The following is a 27,349-nucleotide window of genomic DNA, read 5'->3' as shown; positions in this document are numbered from 1 at the left end:
GTTGAAGATGCGTATCAGTACGCCTCTATGGTAGTAGTAAAAGAGTGTAGATGCTGAAAAAACTCGTGAAATGATTTCTGTGCGGGTAATCAGAAATGTCAGAATGTTAGAGTAACTGCATCACTTACATGCGGGGGGATTACTAAAACTTGGCTAATAGTCGTGTTCTACACCGTGTTCACATAGGTACGGAGAGAAATGGATGTTATTGTAAGAATAAGTGCCTCGGCTGACAAAAACTTGGAATTATCTGTGAAATAAACAGAAGGTTATTTCATAGGGCTAATAAAACACAAATATTCGCTTTTATTTATTTATTTGATGGAATAGAAATTCTTAACGAATATACCGGAAATTAAATTTTGATTTGTACCGCATATATAGTTAAAGTTTATTTGTTTTATGTGCATCCACGATGTCCGCAGATCTTGATAATCAACCGTATGATAATGTGGAGTTTCCTATACGGAGACCCGCACCTGGAACCCAAGGGGGCTGGATTAGTCCAAACATGACCCAAGCCCAAAGAGACCATTTGGTGATGGGTTCTGCCACCAAAGAGAGGACACACACACTGGCACCAGTTGTTGAAAGTGGGACGGCAGAAGAAGAAGGAGAGGAATCAGAGATTAAGGTCGAAGATCAAAGACAAAAGATCGGCACTCCAACAACTTATACAGCCGGTTCTACAGCGTCTTCACAATTCAATAACGTAAGTTATAGTTGAAAAACAGTATTATCTTCATTAGTATTGGTGTCATCATATAAATTAATCTAATATTTTAGATAACTTAAGTGTATTAGTTATAATATTGTTCCCGACATCATCATCTCCATCATCATCATCGTCATCGTCATTATCATTAACCGGAAAATTTTCAAAATATTTATAATTTTTTCACCAGGATTATTTATTTATTAAACAGAAGTGTGTTTTCGTTTATCTTCAGTTGGTCTGCATCTTACTTATTTTATACCTAATTCTCACAAATGTGTTTCCACTAAATATAGTTTTAATACTTAACTTTAATAATGAAATTTGAGAATGATTTCTTTCCTTTACTGGATGTTGCATTAAAATGACCACATTAACATAATTGCATAGGTAATGTAATTGTTGGTATACCAGGTGTTTAATATATCCAATACTATCTCATCAGGTCAATATATCTGATGCATTATACAGTCACTCGCTAAGTTAGACAATACTTTTCATCTTTTACATTTATCAAAATATGTAATCTGTTAATAATCACAAATATTATATCATTTGATCAATATATTTTATGACATGGACTCTTAGTGTTTTATGAAGAACAAATCCCAGCACTTGTCCCATTAAAATGTATTTTACATATTTGTAATGCCAAAGCGTATTCATAAGATATATCATGTCTTCGAGTTAAATTGGAAAGTTGACTTCCACTCCTATTTCGCTGTATAATGCTACAAGGTGAAGTTATTTAACTACAAGGTATCGAGGTATATATTGTATAGATAAGTATATACAGTGGGGGAAGTTTATCACCTGCAGAAACCATTATAAAGATGATATCTTACCTTAGATATTCACAATGCACTCATTCTGTCTGTAAATATTTGTTGTAATGATAAAGGAAGATTCTTAAAGCTCCAGTCTTTAACTGAATAAAATTCTGATAAATTTGATACACATTTTGAAAAATATGATTAATCAAGGGCTAGTAAATTTCTGAAATCCGTATAACAATTATATAAATTTTATCTATATGTAAGGTATATGTTAGATATATGTCTTATGTATTTGTCATGTATATGTCAGGTATATGTCACAGGTTTGGTAATATCTCCTTTCAGTTTCTTGCAATTTTACTACAATTCCTTTTCTGTATGAATGTATTTATGTATATATATGCTATTTTCATAAGCGCATATTGAAAAGCGCGATTACTTGACCAGCTCCTATCTGCTAATTTAACAGAATTAGCAAAACATCTTTTGTCGTTTTCATTGCATAGTCTTTAAAATGAAATATACGTCTTGATTCAATACACATTTTTTTTCATTTGAATACGACAAGAACATTTAGTTAATTCTAGGTTAACTTTAAATTTACCCCAACTGAACATCAAAACCTCTTCGTATTTCGATGGACGCTGTTATTGCTATAAAGTAAAAGCAATAAACTCCGACAGAGGAATGACAAAAAGGTGTCGGAGTTTGAGTAATGTGTAGTTTTGTTTGGCAAAATTACATCTGGAGCTAATAGTAAATGCTCAAGAATAGTGAAGAAGTCAATTACACAGGTGATTTTAATACAATAAATGTGTTAATATACCTTTACCAGTTATAATAGTACTTCACTAAACTCATGGCATTTTCTATTTCTTTTCTCACGAACGTTTATCTGATTCTTTTTGATAACTGCTGTAAATTTCTTTAGATAATTAGAAAACTTAATCGTTTCGAACTTCTTGTTTATAGACATAACCTGAACATTCAGCACAGCAGGTAATTGTTATCAACAAGACATCTTATTTTTTATCCGACGATATTTTCACAATGAACTTTAGAAATGTTAGGTTGTATCCAGTAAAGATAAGAAAGTTTGAAGAATGTTTTTAACAGAGACTGTTTCTATGACCATTTTGAAAATGCACGAAATGCGAAAAAAAAACTAGCAAAAAGATAAGATGAAATTAACAATCAGAAACTCATAACCATGGCAAAAGCAATTCTACTTCCAATTAAAGAAACATTTTTTGATTTAAACATATTTTATTGCTCTTTTTTTTTACACATTTATAACATTATATTATCATAGTATCAATACAAAAGTAGCAAAAGGGTTGAACCACGAGTTCTTACAACATCAGCAAACGGTTCTTCCCTGATATATTGAATTATCTAATAATAATAAGACAGTTACAAACCAAAATGTATGATAGTAGAGCAATTAGGGAAAAATGCACAAGGAGAAAGAAGAAGAAAAGCATTACATAAAAGGAAAAAAAAAAAAAAAAAAAGGGGGATAGAGTTCAGTAAGTAGGGATATCAATTAATCGTGGCAAGTAGTACAGATAATATAAAAAATTAAGATTCAAATCTACACGATAATTTAATAAATAATTGTACCTTATCAAAAATAAATAAGTTATTCTCATCAGAAAGAGATTCTTTTCCAAACAAAAGGGTCTTTACGCTTAAAGGATGGAAAACTGCGAGTTGAGCGGAATAACTGCACTCTTATTTCGTTATATTTGGGACATTTTAAAAAAGTAATGTTCGGCATCTTCAATACTGGATGTACAGTAGCTACAAAGTGAGTTATCTCGTAGATGATTTTTACAAAGATCCGCATTAAGATTACTACATTCGTTTCTAATACGTGCATGGTAAACAGATAAACTTCGATCTCCGTATACAAAATATTTAGGAAAACAGTATGTGGTTTATAAATTTCTTTGAGACGAGATTTAAAAATATTAAGAGAAGCCGCATGTCTAATATGATCATCCAAATTGTTCCATAACTCTATGGATGAAGGAATGAAAGATTTTGCGAATATTTGTGTTCTCCGTGCGATTGTCACATAGTTGTTATCATTTCGGAGGAAGTATGGAGTAGAATTAGCGACCTTTTTGGGAAAAATTTAGTAAGTATTTGGGAACATTTTTTTTAGGGTTTTGAAAAACTATTATTTTTTTTTGCAAAATTTTCTATCCGAAAAAGATCCCCACCCAAATTTTCTCAAAAGAAACGGCTATAATACCATCTAGAGGCCTTTGGACAACACCCCGTGTAAAATTGATTTTTCAAGAGAATGTTTATATTTCATACAGCCATCCCAAAAACAGGGGAGGATTTTTCAATTTGGCGCATATATGATAAAAAAATTTGATTAATGATTTCGTTTGAGTTTAAATTTCAATGATTCATTGAGTTAAACTTTAAACTGATGTCATAATATTATTAATTTTTTCTGCCATTTTCCATTTTTCAAATTAAGCCCAAGATTTTTATCGTTTTTTACATAAGAAATTGGGTTTTTTTCAAAAAAAGAAAAGGGGGTTTCCATCATTTAAGGAAAAAAAACATTACTTCTGTTTTATCTGGATTAAATTTAATTAACCACTTATGGGACCATTCTTGAAGAGTATGTAGATCGGTATTTAATGTGTTTTCTATAAAATTCATATTGCTAGAGGAAATCGACAACGAACTATCATCTGCAAAGAGGGGGTTATGCTTAATAGATTATCCGCAATATCATTAACGTAGATTAGAAATAGTAACGGACCCAGGACTGATCCCTGGGGAACGCCCGCAGTAGTTATTTTCTCACTTGAGAAAGTTGAATTTTACAAAAACTTTTTGGTGCCGATTTAAAAGATAGTTGCTCAACCAATTTAATATATCGCCATCAATACCGTATTGCCGCAATTTAAATATAAGCCCTTTGTGCCATACCCTATCGAATGCTTTCGAAATGTCACAAAAATATCATACATGTAGATTGTTTTTTGTCAAAGGCTTGAGTAATTTGATGATAAATATCAATAAGTTGAAAAAACGGTGGAATGACCCGGTAAAAAACCCAGACTGTTGGTGATATATAAGATTATTAACATGTAAATGATTATAAATGTGCTTAAAAACAATTCGCTCAAATACTTTACCTACACACTTATTAGAGAAATGGGTCTATAATTCATAGGCATGTTTTTACTGCCCTTTTTTATATATTGGCATTACAACTGCTGATTTCATGAATTAGGGTAAATATTTTCGACTAGAGATCTGTTAAATAAAATACCTAGTGGAGCACAGACAGAATATCTTGTTTCTTTTAGCATTGTATGACTAATTTCATCTGGTCCACTTGCTTTATTTGTAATTAACGTTATTAAGATATCACTTATTTCCTGATCGCTTATTTGTAAACTAGAAAATTTGACATTACTTTTAGAAACAAAATCTGGTAGGGACGAATGGGTGTCGTCTACAGTTGAGACTGAAACAAAATAATCGTTAAGACAATTTGCTTTTTCTAGATCGGTGAAGAAGTAAGTTTTGCCAGGCGAATTTTCTATGTAAAGTGGGGGAATACTCTCACAACCTTTGTTTTCTTTAATTAACATTTTTTACGGTTTTCCAATATTGCCTGGGATTATTACAATTAAGATCAGATATAGAAAGTTCTAAGTTATTATAAAACTTCTCCTTTGCATGTTTAATCATATTGCTCACTTTATTTCTATACCGTTTGTATATTAACCAGTCAGATTCTTTATTTTGATCTAATTGCTTTACATTTCTGTCTATCCCCGTTTACGACTCATATTTCTTATTACTGAATCATACCATGGTTTATCCTTAGGCCTTATTGTGATGATATTTGTAGGTATACATTGTTGAGCTAAATTATGGAACCTTTTTGTAAACAAGTCACAGGCTTCGTCAATAGTATTTAAATTTAGAAAAAGACCAATCAGTTGTGTTAATTAATTCATTAAACTTTACAAAATCCGCTCGTTTGTAGTTCCATATACGTCTCTTATAAGGTATAGAGGGTAAATGGGAAGATTTAATAAATACATACGTTCCAAAATGGTCACTTATTTCTTTTGGAGTGCAATGAATTCCTGACGTTAAAACAGTTAAATTATTTTGAAATTACTATTGGATCTAATAGGGTTGATGTTCGAGCAGTAACACGTGTTGGATCAGTAATAATATTACGCATACCATTTAATAATAAGATATTTCGAAGATTATAATTACTCGAATTTAGTTGGTCTTCGTTTATATCACCAAAAATTGTTATGTTTGGACAAAGTTCAAAGGCCTTTTCTATACACAAGTTCATTTTATCCCAATAATCATTAGTAAAATTTTGAGGTCGATATGTGTAGTACATATCAAAATTCTTTCTTGCGTTTTTCTTATTTCAACCCAAACAGACTCTTCAAAAAAGTTTCGAGATCATTTAGTCTTTTTGAGATAAATTTATCAGATACATATATAAGCATTCCGGCAGAATATGAATTACCGTCTTTTCTATACAAATTACTATATCCGTCTAGAGAAATTGAAGAGTCAGTGACATTATTACTTAAGTGAGTTTCTGTGAAGCATAAAATATCGTAGTCTAGCCAATTATCAGAAATGAAATTCATTTTGTTGCGAATGCTTCGTATATTTTGGTGAAATATGGAAATACAGGTTTGAATTTGTATCTCACTATCAGGGCCAGGATTTATTTCTACATCTCCGCATAACATTATCTTTAAAAACATAAAATTTGAACTGAAATTGGTTTCGCATAACGAACTATTTGTGTCGCGGGTGGTCTTTAAGTAGGCTCTTTTACTGTTATTTAAATGATAAAATTTCTTATAAAAGAATGAGCAGACCAGAATGTAGCCATATTTGTAACGAGCGAAATATCAACCTAAATAATTTTGCACAAAAATGAAACAGTACGAATTTCTCACGATAAGAAACAGAGTTACGTTCTGAACTTATTGCCACACAAATTAAATAATCCGATTGCCGCCCGATATGAATTTAGGCAATTACCCATTTGGATATTAAAGAAACATTGTCAGATTGAGGGCGTGTTTATGTTGCACGTGCAAGTGTGTCCATATTTAACCTCATATCATTCAGATACATGCTTCACCGAGATAAATTTGCATTTTGAAATAAATATACCAATATGTGACATCATTAATGATTCAGGCTTCATTCATGTAATGTGATGATAGTGAAAATCTCTATGCTCAATTACTTTTAAACATGTATATTATACATGCATTTATGCAATCGATTAAAATAAACAAAATAAAGCAAATGTTAATATATACATAATATGCTAGATGTTGAAATTAGTTAAACATCATACAAACACAAGGCATGTGAAAATAGAATAAGGAAGAGAAAGTTAACATCTGTTTAAATCATTATGCAGGTGAAAACTTATCGTAAAAATTTACCAGTGAAAAGTCAGGTCTATTTTCATATGGTTGGTATCCACAAAATCCAGAAAGCTTACAGACTGAAATAATTGACCTTGTATATGTATTTTACAAAATTATGTACACATTTTTAATAGCATTACTTAACTTTCTTCATATATATATTTTTTCAGAAAGCGTATTTTAATGTTATAATTGTACGAATAAACGACTTTTTATACAAAGTCTCAGTAAACATTTTGAAAGTTTACATATCTATGAGTTTACCGTATATTAAATGTTAGGAAATAAATGCACATTGCAGATTTTTCTTAATTAAACAAAAGATTTACCCTCGATGCATTATATCTTCACATTATTTTAATTTTCAATGCGTTGTAGTATAATAATGCACTTTTTTCGTTTATGCGTTGTAATTTACCATTCAGTTATTATATATTACTGCGAATTTGAACTCGAACAATGTATTATTCTACAACAACGAACTAAATATTGGTACACAGTATTAAAAAAAGGCAATTTTTCGAATCAGGTATTTTAGTGTTGAATTATAATTTTAAACTCCTGTTGCTCATAAGTAATTGATTGACCAATTAGCATTTAATTGATTGACATTTATTCCTCATTAAAATGTCTATTATCTCCCTACCAACCTGTGAGTTAATGAAGCATTCTATACACCAGTAAACTCTGTTAGCAATTAGGTACAGAGCAGCAAAACTTAGGTATTATAAACAATAGAATATAGCCAATGATTATAAACACCACATTGTTTTTCCACTAAAATAGAAACACAATTTCTGACTCTGTAGACAAAAATAACTTTGTTAGTATGTTTGTGGAAAGTAGGTTATAAAATATGAATTATTACCAGAATAATTTGTGATATAAAATATCGTTAATTCAAAGGCTTTGTACTCCTCTGCACTTGATCAAAGTTAAAATTTTACAAGTTGAAACCAAAATCTAACTACATGTATAAACACTTTTCGTTTTGTAATTATAAACGTATGATAACAACTGTCCTCTCTTTATTCAGTTATGTTCAAAATCTTTGTTGAAATCTCTGTCCAAATCTTAACGAAATCAATAAATGTTATAAATTGTATCACATGACATTTTAGGTTCGTATCTTTAACAAACCGTCTTAAACATGAATATATGTTAAAAAAAATTAGCTAACTATTTCCAGATGTCTCATGAAAACATCTGTTTACTTACTTTACTAACAACGTTTCTGTTGCATTTTGAAATATCATTTAAAATTATAGTTTACGTCAATTGAAATGCTGTCATAGAAATGACGAACAAAATGCAATATTCAATTCAATCATTAACATATGTATACATTAGATTCTGGTTTGTATTCTCTGAAACGTAACATGTGTATAAATCTCATCGTATATAAAGATGAAACTTTTAAAAACATCTAGAGTTTAGATTAATGTAAACTCAAATCTTTATAGCACTTTATAATGTTTAGTCTGGAAACTCAAATATTTGTTACAGTTAGTGCAAATGTGCATGTGTATTTGTGAAAAGGAAAAAAAAGAATTTGTGTTACACATAACTTGTCAAGCAGGAGACGCTTGATAATTGTACGAATTAAAGCGGTTTCTTTCTTGTCTTTTTTGAAATAATGTTCAAGTATTATAAAAAAGTAAATGAGGAACGCCAGAATGTTTCTATATAACAGTGATAATAAACATACCTGACGTTTTGTAAAACACGTATGATATCTAGGTATATATAGAGAGACGGCAATTATCATGTGGCACCACACGTCTACCAGTGTAATTACAACGTTCATATTTTATGATAGTAAGTTGTTTATGTACCCTTATAATTATCTCAATGTCTTACCCCTACATTAATAAATATTGTACAAGAATGCTACACCATACAACAAGTACACTACAGTCTATTGTTTTAGATCAATGCTATAGAAGCACAAGCTGGTTATCATTCGAATTTTGTTTCCAAATTACACTATAGATCATCTATAGTTGTTTTTTTAAATGCGTATCTTTGCGTTTATATAAAATCAAATATAAGAATACATAATTAGATTTAAATTGAATACATACATTGCTTTAATTGTTGTAGTTATTGTTATTTTTTACAGTAGCTAGTGACACAATCTTAAGTGAGGTTTATAAATTCTTCATGAATATATCAGATATCCCTAAATATACGAGTGTTATGTAGAGAACTGATTAGATAAAATGATATATAACTGTTCAAAATGAGTTTTTCTTAAGTATTACGCACGCTAAAGCTTACTGTACATTAAGTTTGCTTTGATTTTCTTTCCCCACAAATTTTGTATTACTCTCTGAAGAAGAATTTAGCAATACATATGATGCACATCTTTTTAAAGATGTTTTTTCCCGATACATTGTGTATTCTGACGTGGTGATAAATTTGTATCATTTTTTTTTACTTGCTTGGGTCTTTATTTAAAAATTAATATTGGATAAACAATAGTAATTATACGTGTTGATGTAGAATTATCAGCACCCGTTCATTAGGTCATATATAGCTTAACACATATAATAAGAAAGTATATGAATATTTACCATAACAAATCAACTACGTTATAATTATGCACACCTGTATATAGCATACCTGTACAGTTTTCTCTGACCTTAAAGACATTTATTTATCTAAATGAACTAAAACAATCTGTCAGTATTCTCAGGAATGAGACTGTTATCAAAATTACTTCATTATGTTTCCAAAACTGTAGATAAGATGTGTCTGCAAGTCTGCAGTATTGTCTGAACGTATTTGAGAACGATGTATACAACTTCTTAATTCTTTCTGAGTCAAGTCAGAAGAAACGATTATGTACGTTGGTACGAAAATATCAGTTTTCATAATTATTTAACTGCTAACAAGCATATTACAACAGTTGTCTTAGGTACGATAGAAAGTGTGTTTCTTTAACATAATGCTTTAAAAAGCCGTTTATAAATACACTATATAAATGAAGGCTGTCATTTACAAAAAGGCACCAATGATAACATAGCATGATAACAGCTGTTTCATTTTAATTTTGGATTTTACATGAAGAAAATTTATATTGATATAAATAACAAAAACAGCAATATATTTTAGTTTTCGTCAACGATAATTAATATCCAAAAGCAATATTTTATAGTTCTTACTCATTTGAATTAATTGTATCATAAAAATCGTTAGAAACTCATGCCCAACCCCCTTGCATATTACGTATGAAGACCTTTGATTACTTTTGGGTCTGGGAGATAAGATTTATATTTGTATTCATGCTATGCACGACGCTTGTTTAAATTTGCCTTACATTTACGTTCACGTTTAATGTTAAAAAGAATAATTAAAAAAAAAGTTATTCTAATTTCATGATAACTGTAGAATTTGAATTTGGTACCGCCATTACATGAAGTAAAAGCTAAACTGAAATCAATTCAAAACATCTATCAATTCCATGATATCATGAAACACGGGTAACTATATCACTGTATTCAATTATTTTCCACATTTTTGTGAAACATGAAAACAATCCCTTCGCATGAAGTAGCAGGTGAAACAACGTAATAAATTATCGTCTGCTAAACTGGCATCACTTCAACATAAGTTGATGAAGCAGTTAAAACATAAAAAGTAAACAAGCTATCAACAAGTGATGACACACTGAATGTGTATAATGGCAAGCAACAAAAAAATAAATAGAATTAAAGCATAATGCCGAGGGTTTATGCCTTTAGCAACTGATTTAATAATTGATAATTAAACAAATATGTTGCTTTTATCGATGAAATTTGTTTCACCTGTTTAAAAGATTTATTCAACTTTATAGTTCGTTTGAGGCTATATAACACCGCTTACATAATCATCTATTAAACACATTAATACTACGTGCATGTAATCATTCTAATTATCAAGCTATCAACAAAATAGTACTTGACTTCACAATAGTGTTTTATAATTTAGATCATGAATATTTAATGCGTTTAATAATCTTAACAATATAATATTAAAGTTTATTTGAATACCTATATTTTTGAACCAGATGTGAAAAGGGCAACATTTGTAAAAAACATTTGTAAACAAAAGATTGCACGACGGACTAACAAAAATGTTTTTGCGATACAATCATAACCTAACTGAGACCTATAATCACAAATATGCAACCATTTAAACATGCATCTCATAAATTACAAGTCTGAAGACATAACAAAATCCTATGTTGCATTAAGACTTACCTGAATTTTGGGAACATTAACGGTTTAATCTTCCAGGCATAATAAAAAAGAACATTTGAGAGGATGGATAGTATGCCACAAAATTCACGGTTAAATTTGAAAATGGCATGGTAACTAGGTGTAATAAAAGTCTTGTAGTCATATATGAGTTCGCCCGTTTAGCTCAAAAGGCAGAACTTTATAATCCAGGGGTCGTTGGTTATAGAAGCGTAATTTCTCCGGGACAACTGATCTCAGAGATTGAGTCTGGTATGTGTGATAATTGACTGTATTCGCATGTATATAATAATTCTTTTGATATCTCAATTGTTTGTCATAACGATCTCAGATTGATAACCTCTTGATAAAACGAACCCAACTACTGCATGGTCACTTGCAAAACTCGTTAAAATGAAACCATATCAAGTAAGTGTCAGAAGACTAACTTGATGAGAAATACATGCCTTTCAATATCGTTTGTAGTCGGCAACCAAAGCACTGGTAACTTTAGATTTGGTAACTTTAGTTACTTTGATCAGTTACAAAAACGTCTCCGGGATAGATCATTTGACTTGACTTGTTATTCTTGTGCTACCTTACTTCCGTCCATTGACAGACTACCACTACAGATAATTTATGTTGGAAACTAATGAAGAAGCAATCACGTTGAATAATTAGTGTATCTATCATCTTTGCTCAAATGATAGATGTTTCTTTGACTAGTAATTTCCGTGAACAATTAAGATAGGATTAAATACGCTCTATATTTTAAACAGTATCACAAACAACAAAATACTTTTTTCTGATTTTTTATTTGTTCCTTTTTTTACTGAACCACAAGATACCTATTCGCCTGGAATGGTAAGCTAGTACAAGATGGTTTTTTACTTATGTGACAGAGAGCAAGAAAACGCTGTCTTGTACAAGATATAGTCTTCGAATTTCAATTTCGACAAGTTATTGAGAATTATATAATGGAGAAATTACAAACACAATGTAATGTCGATTCTTGTACATCACTGATCTGCAGTCATATTAACCACATTTTGCAGTTCTGTCCATCATGATCTGAAAATAATTTCCAAAATATAATTTAACCAGTTCACTGACAGTTGACTGGCCTATCTATTATGTAATTACTCTGATAATTGGATTTGAGATCTGTGCAATGTTGTTTCAAAGGCAGTCATAATTTACCTAAATTATCACATATAAGTATATTATAGAAGGATATCTGGTTTCATTTATGTAACATTGGAATGAAGTTTATTATCAGAATGATATGAAACACGTGCAACGTACAGACATTCCTCATGATCAGAAGCTTCCACTTAATGTTGTCTATACTCGATGTTACTAAAGCAAACTGAAAAACTATAATTGCTTTTAAATCACTACTGTATCTTTAATTAATTGTATCTAATTTAAGAAAAACGTAGGTTTGATATAGAGTTTAAGTCAAGTACGAGTACTAAAACAATATTGATGTAGCCACTTTAAAATGTCTTTGAGACTATAGTTATGCCATTTGCACCATTGTACGTAGCTTTATATCTATCAATCCAATACTGTTAAATCCAATATTATCACACCAGTCTAGTAGATTTGCTGCATGTAAGAAATTCTAAAAAAAAACTTATTTCTTTGTTTGATACTGTAGTAACAATTAAAATATCAATATGTTAAATTGTTGTACTTGTAATTACTGAGGAGGCACAACACGTAACATATTCTATAGGAGTTTAAATTACAATAATAATATTCTAAACTTTACTTTATGCCATTTGAATATTTTACATATTTAGTGTAACGGAACCTTTGAGACTACCTGTTACTGCAATGTGGTTGACATGCTTATTGAACTATTACAATTAAAAAAGTGATGCCATGTGCCCCTAATTTCAGGTTAATCATGATGATACTATTATATAAAACTCTTTTCATCAACAGATTTACACACATAATTTTCACTTTTCCTTAAAAAAAACAACAGATATGTTGAAATAGAAAATAAATATGTTTCAATCAGTTACGTTTTTTCGGACAGAATACAAGTGTATACAGTACCCATTACGTCTTGTGCTTTAACGTGACATGCAACATGATTAAAAATTCTGATAACATGGTTATAAATTACTGTACTTATTCCTGATTCACGAAATTTTATCATCAGATATCATGTAAAAAGAAAATTTTCCTACGCAATTTCGATTATGAGCAATCATGGGAGAATATGAGGAATTCGGGAGTTACCGGCTTGTTGAAAGTTGAGTACTTTTTTACTCATTGCCTCCACAAATATGTGGCTCCAGTAATCGATAAAACATGCCATGATTTGAATATTATGTGGCTATGTTAGTTAATAAAACACATAATGGGGTTTGTACATTAAAAGTACTACAGGTTTAAAACTCCAGACCCAAATTAAAAACAACAACAACACAATATTGATAGAAAATCTAACAATAAAACCATATACATGTTGTATATTGCTGTAAAAACTTTAATGCCAATATTGCGAAAAAGAAATTCTTTGTGTCATGAACAAATTGTGCATACAAATAATATGAAGACATAAGTATAAAGCTTTTTAACTTGCAGGTAGATCTACAAACTTATTCCAACGTATAGTATATTCTGTTAAAATCCATTTAATCAAAGTAACATTCTAAGAATGACAAATTAGTTTTTGTAAGTTGTTATAAATTTTATATCCCTAATGTATATTTCAGATAAGATTTTTTGGCACTGGAATAAAAGTTATAGCGCAAAAAACATCATTACAGGATTCCAGACACAAAATGAATTCCGGGATTGTTTTCATCCTGAAGAAGTACGCCTAATGTGATTCAAATTTTAGTGAATGTTCAACAACAAGCATACAATTTATATATTAATAGCGCTTTCTTTGTCACCGTTATTCAACTTATATTTGTAATTAATCGACAACATTTCTTATTACACTTGTGTTAAAAGTTTAAAACATGAATGATTTCAAATGTACATACTTTCAGATATTGATTCACGTTGTATAATTTAAAACATTGGTACATACAGTATATGTTCCTTAATTTAATAAGTAAGCACAAAAGGAATGTATTGAATACCAATTTTCGCAGTACTACATTATCATTACGTGTTGTAGAGAGATTGTATTATATCATGTTCTGTAAACTGTATCTTCTCAAAGCATTATTGGGCGTTTTGAGAATTGTTCATTGTTAGATATAACAATCAGAATATAATCAATGTTATAGAACGGGGAAGACCCTTGAGATATCATATATTCAATAATGATATTATCTTAAATCTAACAGTTGGTGTTTTATCATTAATTTAATGGTAGAATATTTGCTGCAACTATAAGTCTATTCATCAATATAGAATGTAATACAAAGTAGTAGGAGAAATAATAGACACCTGGTGTGTTTATGCATTATGTTTAATAACACTTTAGATGTTAATGTTTATTTGAAGTGAGGTGCAATTTTGGTATGAATTGCACCTTTAGTGTTGTTTTATCAAAGGTTCTTGGAACAGAAACAACAAACAAATTGTCAGACATTTAATAAGTCGGTGTACCCGAAATAAATGTCGAATGATAGATAATAAACAGAACAGAACAGAATATAAAATAAATATAATATACAATATATTATAAAGTAGTAACAATTATCGGAATAGTCTAAGAAGTCTTATTCTGCATGCAGTATGATAAAATTGACAATATATATTATATTAGTACATTTTTGGTGTCGTTTTTTGGCAAATTAATATTAAAATCTCACTATATATTAATCAAACACTCCCGTGAAGTAAGCTAATGCATCGCACTTTGTGGAAATAAGTTATAAATTAAAAATGTACATTGATATCAATATTGGACAATGATTATTATTGGTGCTATGTTAGTTGCGCTGACTTTATAGTTCTTGAAGTCATTTATTATTACAATTTTACTTGAGACCACAAGGTTTAATGAGATGATCATGTAATCTTATCATGGGATCATCGGCCTTAAGATCGATGAACAGTAGAATTACAATCTAAAATGAACTTTTAAGTTAGTCTCGTTTAATTTACCTGTTCTACTGCACTGGGACACCTAGTTATAGACAATGCTCGCATTTTTATAAGCCGTGAAAACTGTGTAACCAAAGAACCGTGATGATATTTTGTCAAAACTGAAAACATAACGTACGAAATCATATATGCAAAATCTATATACAATAAAATGTGTACAAGGTAATGAACATTAAAAAAAAGATTTTTTCTACCTAATTATTACTGCACAGAACATTTTGTATATCCGAGTATTTGCTTGGATGAACAAGAACAACTTTATCCAGGGAACTAACCAAATACCCCTTATATTATATATTATATTAACAAATTATACCTTTACATTTCAAACAAATAGAGGATCCATATGTTCTTCCAATTACAATATACATATTTTTATTACGGAAACCAAATCATTATAATGTACTTGATAGAATACACGATAATCTTTACAATTATATCTGGATAGTTTTTCCTTCCTGGTTCACTTTTTATTAGCAGACATCAAGAGGTAATAAAATATATATTACTCTGATTGAAGTTTTGGTTACTTTTCATTTGTTTGACTGATTTATATACTGAGAAAACATTCACACATGTTATGAATAATTTGGGCATCATTTGAAAATGAACGCCGGCATTAGATAACAACCATTAATGTCATTTTACAAATAACGTCAAAAGACGTTTACGTTGTCAATGAAAAAGTAAATTACGAGGGTTGTTCGGAAAGTTTTGAGACAATATGATTTTCTCTGTTTTATGCATTATGTTTAATAACACTTTAGATGTTAATGTTTATTTGAAGTGAGGTGCAATTTTGGTATGAATTGCACCTTTAGTGTTGTTTTATCAAAGGTTCTTGGAACAGAAACAACAAACAAATTGTCAGACATTTAATAAGTCGGTGTACCCGAAATAAATGTCGAATGATAGATAATAATACAGAACAGAACAGAATATATAATAAATATAATATACAATATATTATAAAGTAGTAACAATTATCGGAATAGTCTAAGAAGTCTTATTCTGCATGCAGTATGATAAAATTGACAATATATATTATATTAGTACATTTTTGGTGTCGTTTTTTGGCAAATTAATATTAAAATCTCACTATATATTAATCAAACACTCCCGTGAAGTAAGCTAATGCATCGCACTTTGTGGAAATAAGTTATAAATTAAAAATGTACATTGATATCAATATTGGACAATGATTATTATTGGTGCTATGTTAGTTGCGCTGACTTTATAGTTCTTGAAGTCAATTATTATTATAATGTTACTGGAGACGACAAGGTTTAATGAGATGAACATGTAATCTCATCATGGGACCATCGGCTGGGCATTAAACCTTAAGATCGATGAACAGTAGAATTACAATCTGAAACGAACTTTTAAGTTAGTCTCGTTTAATTTACCTGTTCTACTGCACTGGAACACCTGGTTATAGACAATGCTCGCATTTTTATAAGCCGTGAAAACTGTGTAACCAAAGAACCGTGATGATAGTTTGTCAAAACTGAAAACATAACGTACGAAATCATATATGCAAAATCTATATACAATAAAATGTGTACAAGGTAATGAACATTAAAAAAAAGATTTTTTCTACCTAATTATTACTGCACAGAACATTTTGTATATCCGAGTATTTGCTTGGATGAACAAGAACAACTTTATCCAGGGAACTAACCAAATACCCCTTATATTATATATTATATTAACAAATTATACTGTTACATTTCAAACAAATAGAGGATCCATATGTTCTTCCAATTACAATATACATATTTTTATTACGGAAACCAAATCATTATAATGTACTTGATAGAATACACGATAATCTTTACAATTATATCTGGATAGTTTTTCCTTCCTGGTTCACTTTTTATTAGCAGACATCAAGAGGTAATAAAATATATATTACTCTGATTGAAGTTTTGGTTACTTTTCATTTGTTTGACTGATTTATATACTGAGAAAACATTCACACATGTTATGAATAATTTGGGCATCATTTGAAAATGAACGCCGGCATTAGATAACAACCATTAATGTCATTTTACAAATAACGTCAAAAGACGTTTACGTTGTCAATGAAAAAGTAAATTATTCTTGAAATGTTAAAAAGTAAATATGAAAAGATAACGATAAGCAAATTTCAGAAATTTTATATTTATTTCAAGAGCTAAAGAATTGAATATCTTAAAGAATTCAAAATGTCTATTTGAAAAATAGTGAATGGTGTTAAGTGTTGTTTTCTCATGCCGGCGTTCAATTTGTAATAGACACGAAAAAAGCAAAAACCGAAAACCTTACTTATACAAATATGGACACTGACTTCTAAAAGCTTTAAAAATATGATCAATGGAAATCTGAACTAAATAACAAGTAAACAGTACCAGGCCCTATAGTTGCTAACAAACGATAAATGCCAAAAATGGAACAAATTTAAACTATATGCTGTGAATTAATACATGCATGTATGCAAGTTGTATGTATTTATATTACATATACAATTTAATATACAGTAATATCAGCTATTACCAGCAGATAAACATCTTTATTTGAGGATTCATCTGACAAGAATTATTATAACCTGTTGTCTATTGCACACCTGTATTCTTTGCAATGGTCTTATATACGACCACAGACTCATTACTTTATCTCTACAAAAACTGAAAACATGCCAAAATGTACAAGATATATATTTGTTCACTTTGAAATAATTATAAAAGATAACACAACTGATAATATTGGGTGGTCTTTTTTCATATTTTGAATAATTCACATTAGTTGAAAAAATATTTTTACAAGTACAAGTTCTTATAAATACTATAAGTGAAACATCACGCACGCACTCAGGCACGCACGCGAGAATGCAATAACTTATATATAAGTACGCAAACCAAAATGACCATGCCGTAGGTATTGTTGTTTACACAATAAAATCTGCCTAATTGTGTACCGTCTAGTAAGTATAGTTCTAGAAGACATTGTTGTTGTATAATCAGCCTAATGAAGAAAAATAATAACGAATTAATCTATTTTCCCTTGTATATTCTAACATTTTCTGGGTGCAAGACAAACTGCTTTATCTTGAGTTTATATGAACACTTTAGAAAATAACAAATCCTAGGTCGTTTTAATCTTGTTGTTTATAAGTGATTTTTATTTTCTTCCGAATTGGCAAGGTCTTTGTAATCAACATGGCATCTTAAGAATTACAAATTAGTTTCTGGTAAATTGTTATGAATGTTTTACTCCTGATGCACTTAAATGATTCTTGGCAGAGAAAATCTAAGTCGTAAAAAGGCAAAAAAAAACACAACAACATTTTGAAAAACTGCTTTAACTCAGTATTGGTCCTGAAATTTAAATTAAACTAACTCTGCAAAAACCACCAATCCATATCCAGTAAACAAGTGTCACAATTATGTTTGTATAAATGGTTTTTGTTTTTTTTGTAATAAAGAAGCCAGTAACCGATTTTCTGTGTTTAATTGAAATTTACAAAAGTTATATTAACGTGAAAAGGAACGCGGACATTGAAATGAATTCCTATAAAAAGCGAATATAAATAGTTATCTTATATACATAACGAAATGTATGATATTTCTAAGTCGTGTAATTTGAAAAAAAAACATTTACGGCATATTCATGTTAACAGCATAAAATGAATGACAGTGTATAACAGATTCCCCGAGAGTCTTGAACAAAAGAAGAAAATTAAAAGACAAGGTTTGATTTTAACAAAAAGAAAAAAAAACTAATGATTAAAAAATGTGAAAAATAACAAAAATGAGCTAGGGCTTCTTAAACTATATGAATTACAAGAGAAATGACAAATGGTTATTCTTCATTCTTTCATGTCAGTCTCAAAAGATATTCCTATAAAGGTACCAGTTCTACTTTATGATGGAAACGTTACTACATTTTCAAAACATCAGCATTCTGTTTTATATGTGAGCCAAAGAAAGCAAAGTTGCTACAATGTTCTAACGCTGTTGTTTTTCTTTGGTAACATTCGCTGTTGTTTTTCTTTGATTACATACGCCGTTGGTTTTCTTTGGTTACATGTATGTTTACAATTCTATAATATACATATACTACCACAATGTATGAACATAATAGAGGTTATACCAACAAAACAAACACAATAACATGAGAGACAAACACAATGTTTTATAACAGTATAACACTTCTTACACATACAACACACACATTTACAATATCATTGTCTGACAGGTACTAATGATCTACCAATTATTGCTCTAAAATGTGAGGGTGTCCAACCATCGAAATGTTGATGAGAAACACACATTCATGTACAGTTATTTATTTACGTTCTCTACCCTATTCGAAGTCAATTAACCTGAAGCTATTTAAAATATTGTACAAGTACTTACAGATGCTTAAAGATCCCGTAACACAATTTTTTCATCGTTTTATTTCATAAATATGATGCTCAAATTAAGATTTGTCAATATTGTAAGTTCAAATAAGCCTTATTTATAAAGATATTACCCAATTTAACATTTCATGTAAATAAAGGGAGGTAATTAGAAAATTATTTTTTATAAATTCTAAATCAAAATTTCCTATAAGAAATGAATGCATGTAATTTATTGATTAAATATAAGGTGCACAAATATTTGCAGTACACGTTTTACATATTCTTTGATGTTTGAAAATTGTTTTATTTGCATAATTATATACATATAAATTTTTTTGCAAGTGTGGTAAACATACAGTAACTATATCAATCACAAAACATACAGGATCTTTAAAATGCAAATAAAACAATTTTCAAACATCAAAGAATATGTAAAACGTGTACTGCAAATATTTGTGCACCTTATATTTAATCAATAAATTACATGCATTCATTTCTTATAGGAAATTTTGATTTAGAATTTATAAAAAATAATTTTCTAATTACCTCCCTTTATTTACATGAAATGTTAAATTGGGTAATATCTTTATAAATAAGGCTTATTTGAACTTACAATATTGACAAATCTTAATTTGAGCATCATATTTATGAAATAAAACGATGAAAAAATTGTGTAACGGGATCTTTAAAGACTTTTAATAACTATTAATAACTTTTATCTAGGACGTGTTTATTAGGGTCTTTCAAATAGAAAGACAGTGTGTTTATCAAAGCAGTCTGAAAATCTGAAATTGAAGACTTTTATGTACATGCTTCAAAACTTTATGAACAGGGCATAATTACCAGGCAATTTCCTATCCAGCTCAGCTGATTGCTTATCTACAAGTATCAATGACGAACGCTGACGAATTTTGACTGAAGAAAGTTTAGGTTATGAGTATTTTTATGTTTTACACATGTATATTGTCAAAGTACAGTGCAGTGTTGAACACAAAATATACTTTACATAACTTTTCGTCTTAATTGCATTAATGATTTCATTGATATTCAAAAAGTACGTTTTATCTACATGCATAAACGTAATACAGTTGACATCTTGCTAAGCTTTAACACATTTTTTCACTTTAAACTTTTATTCTTTTTGAATAAATTGTAAGTTGCATTTATACAGTACAAGTTCGTTCACCGTACTACTGCAATATTTTATTCTGTCATTTATGTACATTAAACCAGGTAAATTACATAACTTGGCTTCATCTCAAACAACGACAACGGAATGTTAGCACTCATAATATACATGTATACATGTATATCTAATCATTGTTTTTGTTAACATTATATATTTCCTAGAAAATATGTGAGTGTAATGTTTTCGGGACATACAGTGGAATGTCACGGTTAGTATTTTTGTATCCGGTTGTTCGTTTGCTTTGATGCTATGACAAAGATATATTTTTTTCTGCTTTTGTATGTTTAAATATTCACTTCGAAATAACAGGCGCTCTTATACTTTCTTAACTAGTCGATACGTAGTAGGTAATACCATTGTATTGATGGACATTTTCCAGTTGTCTTGAAATGTATTCTAGGTAGTCATGCTTGGTGCAGGCCTTCTTTGTGAATGAAAATATCACATCATGATTCATCTGTGAAATGCATTGTATCTACCAATACACTGTATCTTAGAATTCGTTTTGAAATCATTGTTAATATGAAGTCGTCGGAAAATTAATAAATATATTTTCACGTAATTTCATATAATTGTGACAGAGTGACTGCAAAATGCACTGTATCTTAGAATAATCACTTGCAATCATCGTTAATGGGGTCGTCGGCACAGTAGTAAAAATATTTTCTTGAAATAGTATATCATTATATTGGATAGGACAAATAGATCAAAACCAACACAAATTTAGATATCATTATTTTGAAATTATCACTATTGAAATGATTTAGAACAAATCCCTGTCACATTCAAAAACTACACATATAAATTAATCCAATAGATTAACGTGATATAATGTGATGTAGAAAACTTAATTAAAAATGTTATATCTTCAAATTGTAGCATCACTGAAAGAAACTTTTAAACAACTGAAACTTATTCAGCCAATGAAAACGCTTGGAAAAAATTAAAGTCTTTTGCACTTATCTAATCTACACACACGACCATTTTCAAATGGTTGGTTAACAATGATAGATATCTTTATTCAAATAATTAGAGAAGTATGATTACATTAAAATAGTTTTGCAAATGAAATCAGTTTGCTTTTGCTACGAGTTTGAACTTGATATTGCGTTTATTGAGGTAACATTAGTTTGTCCAACCGCACTAAACGTTTTGTTTATATACAAATTACTTTGTACAAAACTTGGCAACGAGTTAGGGATGGAACATTAAGGATGATAGCGGTTTCGATGAATTGTTGTGGATCTTAACGACTGCTGTACTAATAAGATAAGATTCTTGGCATTAAAATGGCAGTCATAAAATGTTAGAGAACGAAAAAAACCCACCAGGAAACGAAACTGTTGTAATAATAATCTTTCAAGTATGCGTTAACTTTATAGACATATAAATCACGTTGTATGATCTAGGTATGTTATGTTATGATATAGTACTTTAATTTTATACTCTGTATATCATTTCATGTTCTGTGAAATGTTACATGTCGAGTTGTTCTATATAAATAGTAAGAGCATAGACCAGAAAGTTTGAAATTGCTGTCGTTATTGTTATATATAATAGCTTCTCTAAGAGTATTAAATAGTAACATAATAGTGTTTATGTGTAAACTATATTAAAACATTTTCAATTCTAAGATCAGCTTTCATTGTAAGACTACTTGTATCTCTGAATATATAATCAGAATAATGTAAAGATCAAAATACGTATCAAACATAATCATAGCTTCTACTACACTTACTTATTTGAAAACTCGAAATGCTAAGGAAGGAAAGTAGGAAGTGAACAGGAAATGTACAAAAAATGTAGCAACAGTGGTCATACGTTTCCGACCATTCAAAGCCTTAAGTATATATTATAATTAACATACATGCAAAGTTGCAAAATTAATCATGTCTGTAAACGTTCCCTCCCTCAATATGCATTTATCTCATATCCAAACTCTTCACAATAATGGTGAAGAAGAAACACAGTTTCATAGTTAATGTTGTTTTTCGGTACATCATCAAACAATTACTTGAAGCAGATCTTGCAAGAATGATAATTAAATACCAGGTGCAAATCTACAAATTCTGCACGTCTGTAACAGCGTAACTGTGGCCTTGGCTTGCATTGAGGAATTCAGACAACATTATCTAGATATCGGTTATCGTTTTCATATTTTAAAATTTCAGCAGCGTTACAGTAATGTTGAATCTGCAAATGTATGATAAACTGTTGGTCCTGATAAATAAAATTGCACATTTGTTTTGAGTTTCGTAGAGATATTTTAACTTTTTGAATAATTTAAAAGATCATCTTCAATTACATATAGATTTTACATTTTTATTTAACATCACAACAAAGTACTGTACAGACATATGACGTATAGTTTTATGATTTATTCGTTTCATCCAAGAATCCTTAACTCGTACATTGTGTAATTTGCAGTGCATATTCAAAATCCTTGAAAAGGATATCATACGCACTGATTTATATGAAGCGAATTAAGAAAGTGTTTATAAACCTGATATCATAGACTGATGTTTAATTCAAAGTTTACGGCAAAAATAACATAAAAATACTGATGTTTCCTTTGTTTTGATTTTAAAATAAAACAAGATGAAATGTAACTATGGGTGTAATTGAGGCCGACTTCTATATTTCTTTTGATACGAGCCTGATTGGTAGTTTATGTCCATTCCCAGACTCAAGCTGAAACGGTACTACATCAGATCATTCAATTAAAATGTTGTTTTTTATATTTCAGATGAATAATTCAAATAAAGTTATAACTACACCACCAAGGTCGACAAAAATGAATCACGTGACAACACCTTCAAAGGGCAACCAGTTACACATCACCACAGACAAGCAGTCTAATAAATCAGACACTTTCTCGCGCACAGTTACAAAGCCACCCCCATCGCCATCACGTGACAGTCGTATATCATTCGTTTCTGACCAATCAAATCCGCCAGAAGATTTTACTTGGAGCGCATTCACGCCAATGTCTCAAGATGTGTTCGAAAATGCATACAAAAGACATAAATATTTTTACAAATTTAGTGACAAAGTTTTGAAACAAGGAACAAAAATGAAGACCAATGTTTGGGACGTTCCAGGAAAACCAGGCGAAACTATGACATATGAACAGTTGCTTCAAGGTAATATATAAGAATAATAGATAGTCCAAGAGCTCTTTGAACATCTCCATGTATATCCCATTTTTATCTTTACAATATTGTATTCCGTATTTCTCTATTTTAAATTTAAAACGTATACTGTAAATAATAAATTCAAATCACAAATTTTAAATACAACTGTAGTATGTACAAAAAATATATAGAAATAAAGGTAAAACTCGTTAAATAAGGGTAACTTGTAAAAAATTGAGAACTATGAACATATATCATTATAGATTAACTTGTTTTGTCCGTTTCGGGTTGTCTAAGCGTATATTGGCAACACATGACGTTTCTCGGACACGTGTGGATTATGCCTAATTTTGTTATTTATGGGGCATGCATGTTGCTTCGAGGAATGTTCCATTTATACAACAACACGTGCATCGCCTACTAGTGGAAAAAATATTTAACACACTCATTCTTACTCTATTTAGGACATTGTTTTGCAAAGGTTAAATTATGTAAGCGTATTGGTACCAGCAATTCAAATGATTCATTATACGTGTTAAAAATGAGGTCATATGTTAAAAATGAGGTCATATAGATATGAATAATTTTATTGAACAAAAGGCAAATGCCTGTGAGTACATATCAACAAGTACACGAACCACGAACACGAACCATCCGTTCATTATGTTGGTTATTTTTCATTATTTATCAAGTACTGTGACGTGACTTCTTTTATAATTTTTGTACCCCATACTAATATAATGAAAAATCTGCTTATAATAATGCCGATGACCTCTATATCACAAAACGCTGACATTGAAATAATCTGATTAGCACTCTTATGTTAAGAAATACTTTTACAAAATATTCAATAAAAAATTATGATTTTCCTCTTAAACTTCAAGTATGCAATAAAATATAATATTTTCTTGATTTTGCCTTCAGTAAAAGTGCAAACTATATTTCAAAATCCATTGAAATAGTGATTTATTTGATATTGAAAAATTGGTGAAAAATAACATGTTGATGTTTTTAGATGTAACTTGTATCTTTTGGCAGGAACGTGTCTATGCATATATAAGTAAAGTTTGCAGGAATATTTTACTATTCTATTCATAGTTAGAATGACAGATTGTTTATGCATGTGAATATTCCATTTATCAGATAGCTCACATTTGTTTCCGGAGGAGAATTTTCTCTCCCCGAGGTACAGATGTGCCAGATATATCAAACTGTGTGAACATGTTACAGGAGTGCTGGCAGATGGAGAAAGACTCATTCTAGGTGGAAGTTGGTTATATTTCCGGGCGGTGGAATTTTTCGAGCCAGAATGTACTAAAGAGATCAAGCCAGCACTAGGAGAGGGCCGGATTTGTCTGACTAATCTGAGAATGTTGTTACTGTGTGCCGAAACAGCGTCAGGTACATGTATATATCACTGTATTGTGTTTCATAGTTCATGACTTTTCGAAATCCACAAAGAAAATGTAGGTTCGAGGAGTACAGTCACTACATATAGTTAAAGCATTCAATGTCACACGAACTCAAAATTTCTCTGGTTGAATACAGAAGTACATTTGTATTTAAATAAGAAATTAATACTTCATTTTTATTGATTTACCTTTTAACAAATAATTGTCAAATTCCACTTCTATTATCTGAATTGTACAAACCTAAGGTGTTTGTAATACAATATTTATCATTATTTGTAATATATTGTCAAGAAACGTTCTTTTAATTTTAATGTTCGTGTTTTCTAAGACGCTAACATTGTGGAGTATGGTGATGAGAAGAAAGAAGGAGGAGGTTACAAACTGTCTGTGTCCAAGTTAAACAACGTCTTCTACCAAAACATTCCTATCGACTGTTTCGAGAGTGTAGAGTTAAGCTCTACTGTAGGGGTCGTGGCTGAGAGTAAACTTATAGAGAGAAAAGCAAGTTGTTGTGGCCTCTTCTCCTGTGTTGGGGTAAAATTTGTCATTTTATCATTATCATTTAACTATCCATCATAAAATATCTGGTTTATTTCTTGTTATTTACTATTTTACATTTCTGTTTTGCTTTTGTTTCTGTTTTTTTTAAAGATCTTTTTTTTTTAAAATAATAAATAGCAAAGGGTTGTGCTCAAGTTACTACAACAATATCGGTCAGCCTTCCTCTAAACTAAAACAAAACGTAACATGGGAATGTGATTAAAAGGAGTAAATGAGATGTTTTTGATAGCTTTCTCAATAGTTGCTACGAATACAAAATGTATTTTTCTACTTCTTCTTTGAGATACATGTATAGATATGTGTATAGGTAATAAAGTCATGTAATGTAGGGCTTATAATGTAAGATAAAACATAAATCAGGTAAATTAGTTAACAAATTTACTGCAGACAACCTGTCTTCGACATTTTTATATGCGAAATATGTGCAAAGGCGTTCAAAATGCATGATTGAAGATAACAATAAAAACCATTAACTGTGGAAACAAAACATAAACATGACTGATATTGGTAAAATGTGTTTTATAGTATTTGTTAGATCATGTTTTTACATGGTTATCATGTTTTATTCCAGGTTGGGCGTTGTGGAAATACATGGGAAGCAAGTCCACCGTTACCTATGAATGTAGTGAAGAGATTTGTCCGGCTTGGTGTATACTTACCGCCGTGGAGAACACCAGCAATAATGTTGGTACATCTTCACCCTAAAATGTCACTAACATCAGCACGTGATTTCGTTACCAAGCTACAGAATCACGTGCCACAGATGCAATACCACAACAAACATGGAGCGACCTTGTTATAAGGCGACATATTTTTGTGAAAAAGCCTTGTGACAAGGTTTTTAAAAAAATATTTTATTTCACATCGTAAATAGTTCATTATAAACCGACCCAATGTGTAAGAAATACAGAACACATCTCTATTCTTTATTTATTCAAAATATTATTATTACACGCATGGGATCAATAAATTTCAACATCTTAATAGTACTTCGATCACGTGTTCTATTAAGGTTTGTGTGGGTAGTTACAACACCATTTTGTACTATAAGATCATTTTCGTCGGTGTGAAGTTTGTGTGTACGTGTTGTTGCCTGCTGGTATGAACTTATTTTATTTTTGTATTGATAATAACAGACACATAGCTCATTCATTAACGCTTACTACATGGCAAGATGTCCAAAAAAATTGTCCATTTTAAGTGGATTAGGCTGACGGACTGTGCGCAGTTTCACTATTAACACTTTACATGTAAATAAAAACACTATAAAGGAAATTATTATAATTGTATATTATGTATGAAAACTTATTTATCTATGTAAATGAGTTTTTGGTGGGCAACTGTTTGTGCAATATACGTGGTGTTAACATTTATCTTATAAATAAAGTTCTGAAACTGTAA

At 30.1% G+C, this 27,349-nt stretch overlaps 1 protein-coding gene across 1 annotated transcript; it reads left to right on the top strand.

Moving 5' to 3' along the window:
• On the top strand, positions 1-27,349 carry LOC132732728 (uncharacterized). Its single transcript, XM_060719209.1, has 5 exons — positions 1-712; positions 23,588-23,984; positions 25,206-25,376; positions 25,716-25,921; positions 26,520-27,349. The coding sequence occupies exons 1-5, from the start codon at positions 416-418 to the stop codon at positions 26,748-26,750; spliced, it is 1,302 nt and encodes a 433-aa protein (XP_060575192.1). The 5' UTR covers positions 1-415; the 3' UTR covers positions 26,751-27,349.

Source organism: Ruditapes philippinarum, unplaced genomic scaffold (assembly GCF_026571515.1).
Source record: "Ruditapes philippinarum isolate M1 unplaced genomic scaffold, ASM2657151v2 ctg2927_1_1_1_1, whole genome shotgun sequence".
NCBI lineage: Eukaryota > Metazoa > Mollusca > Bivalvia > Venerida > Veneridae > Ruditapes > Ruditapes philippinarum.
The sequence above is the reverse complement of the archived record's forward strand: the minus strand, read 5'-3'. Positions and strand labels throughout refer to the sequence as shown.

Excerpts from the sequence above, each read along its gene's own strand:
- LOC132732728 (XM_060719209.1), top strand. The coding sequence starts at position 416 with ATGTCCGCAGATCTTGATAATCAACCGTATGATAATGTGGAGTTTCCT. Across the intron at positions 713-23,587 it reads CGTCTTCACAATTCAATAAC|ATGAATAATTCAAATAAAGT; the intron begins GTAAGTTATAGT and ends TTTATATTTCAG. Across the intron at positions 23,985-25,205 it reads ATATGAACAGTTGCTTCAAG|GAGTGCTGGCAGATGGAGAA; the intron begins GTAATATATAAG and ends AACATGTTACAG.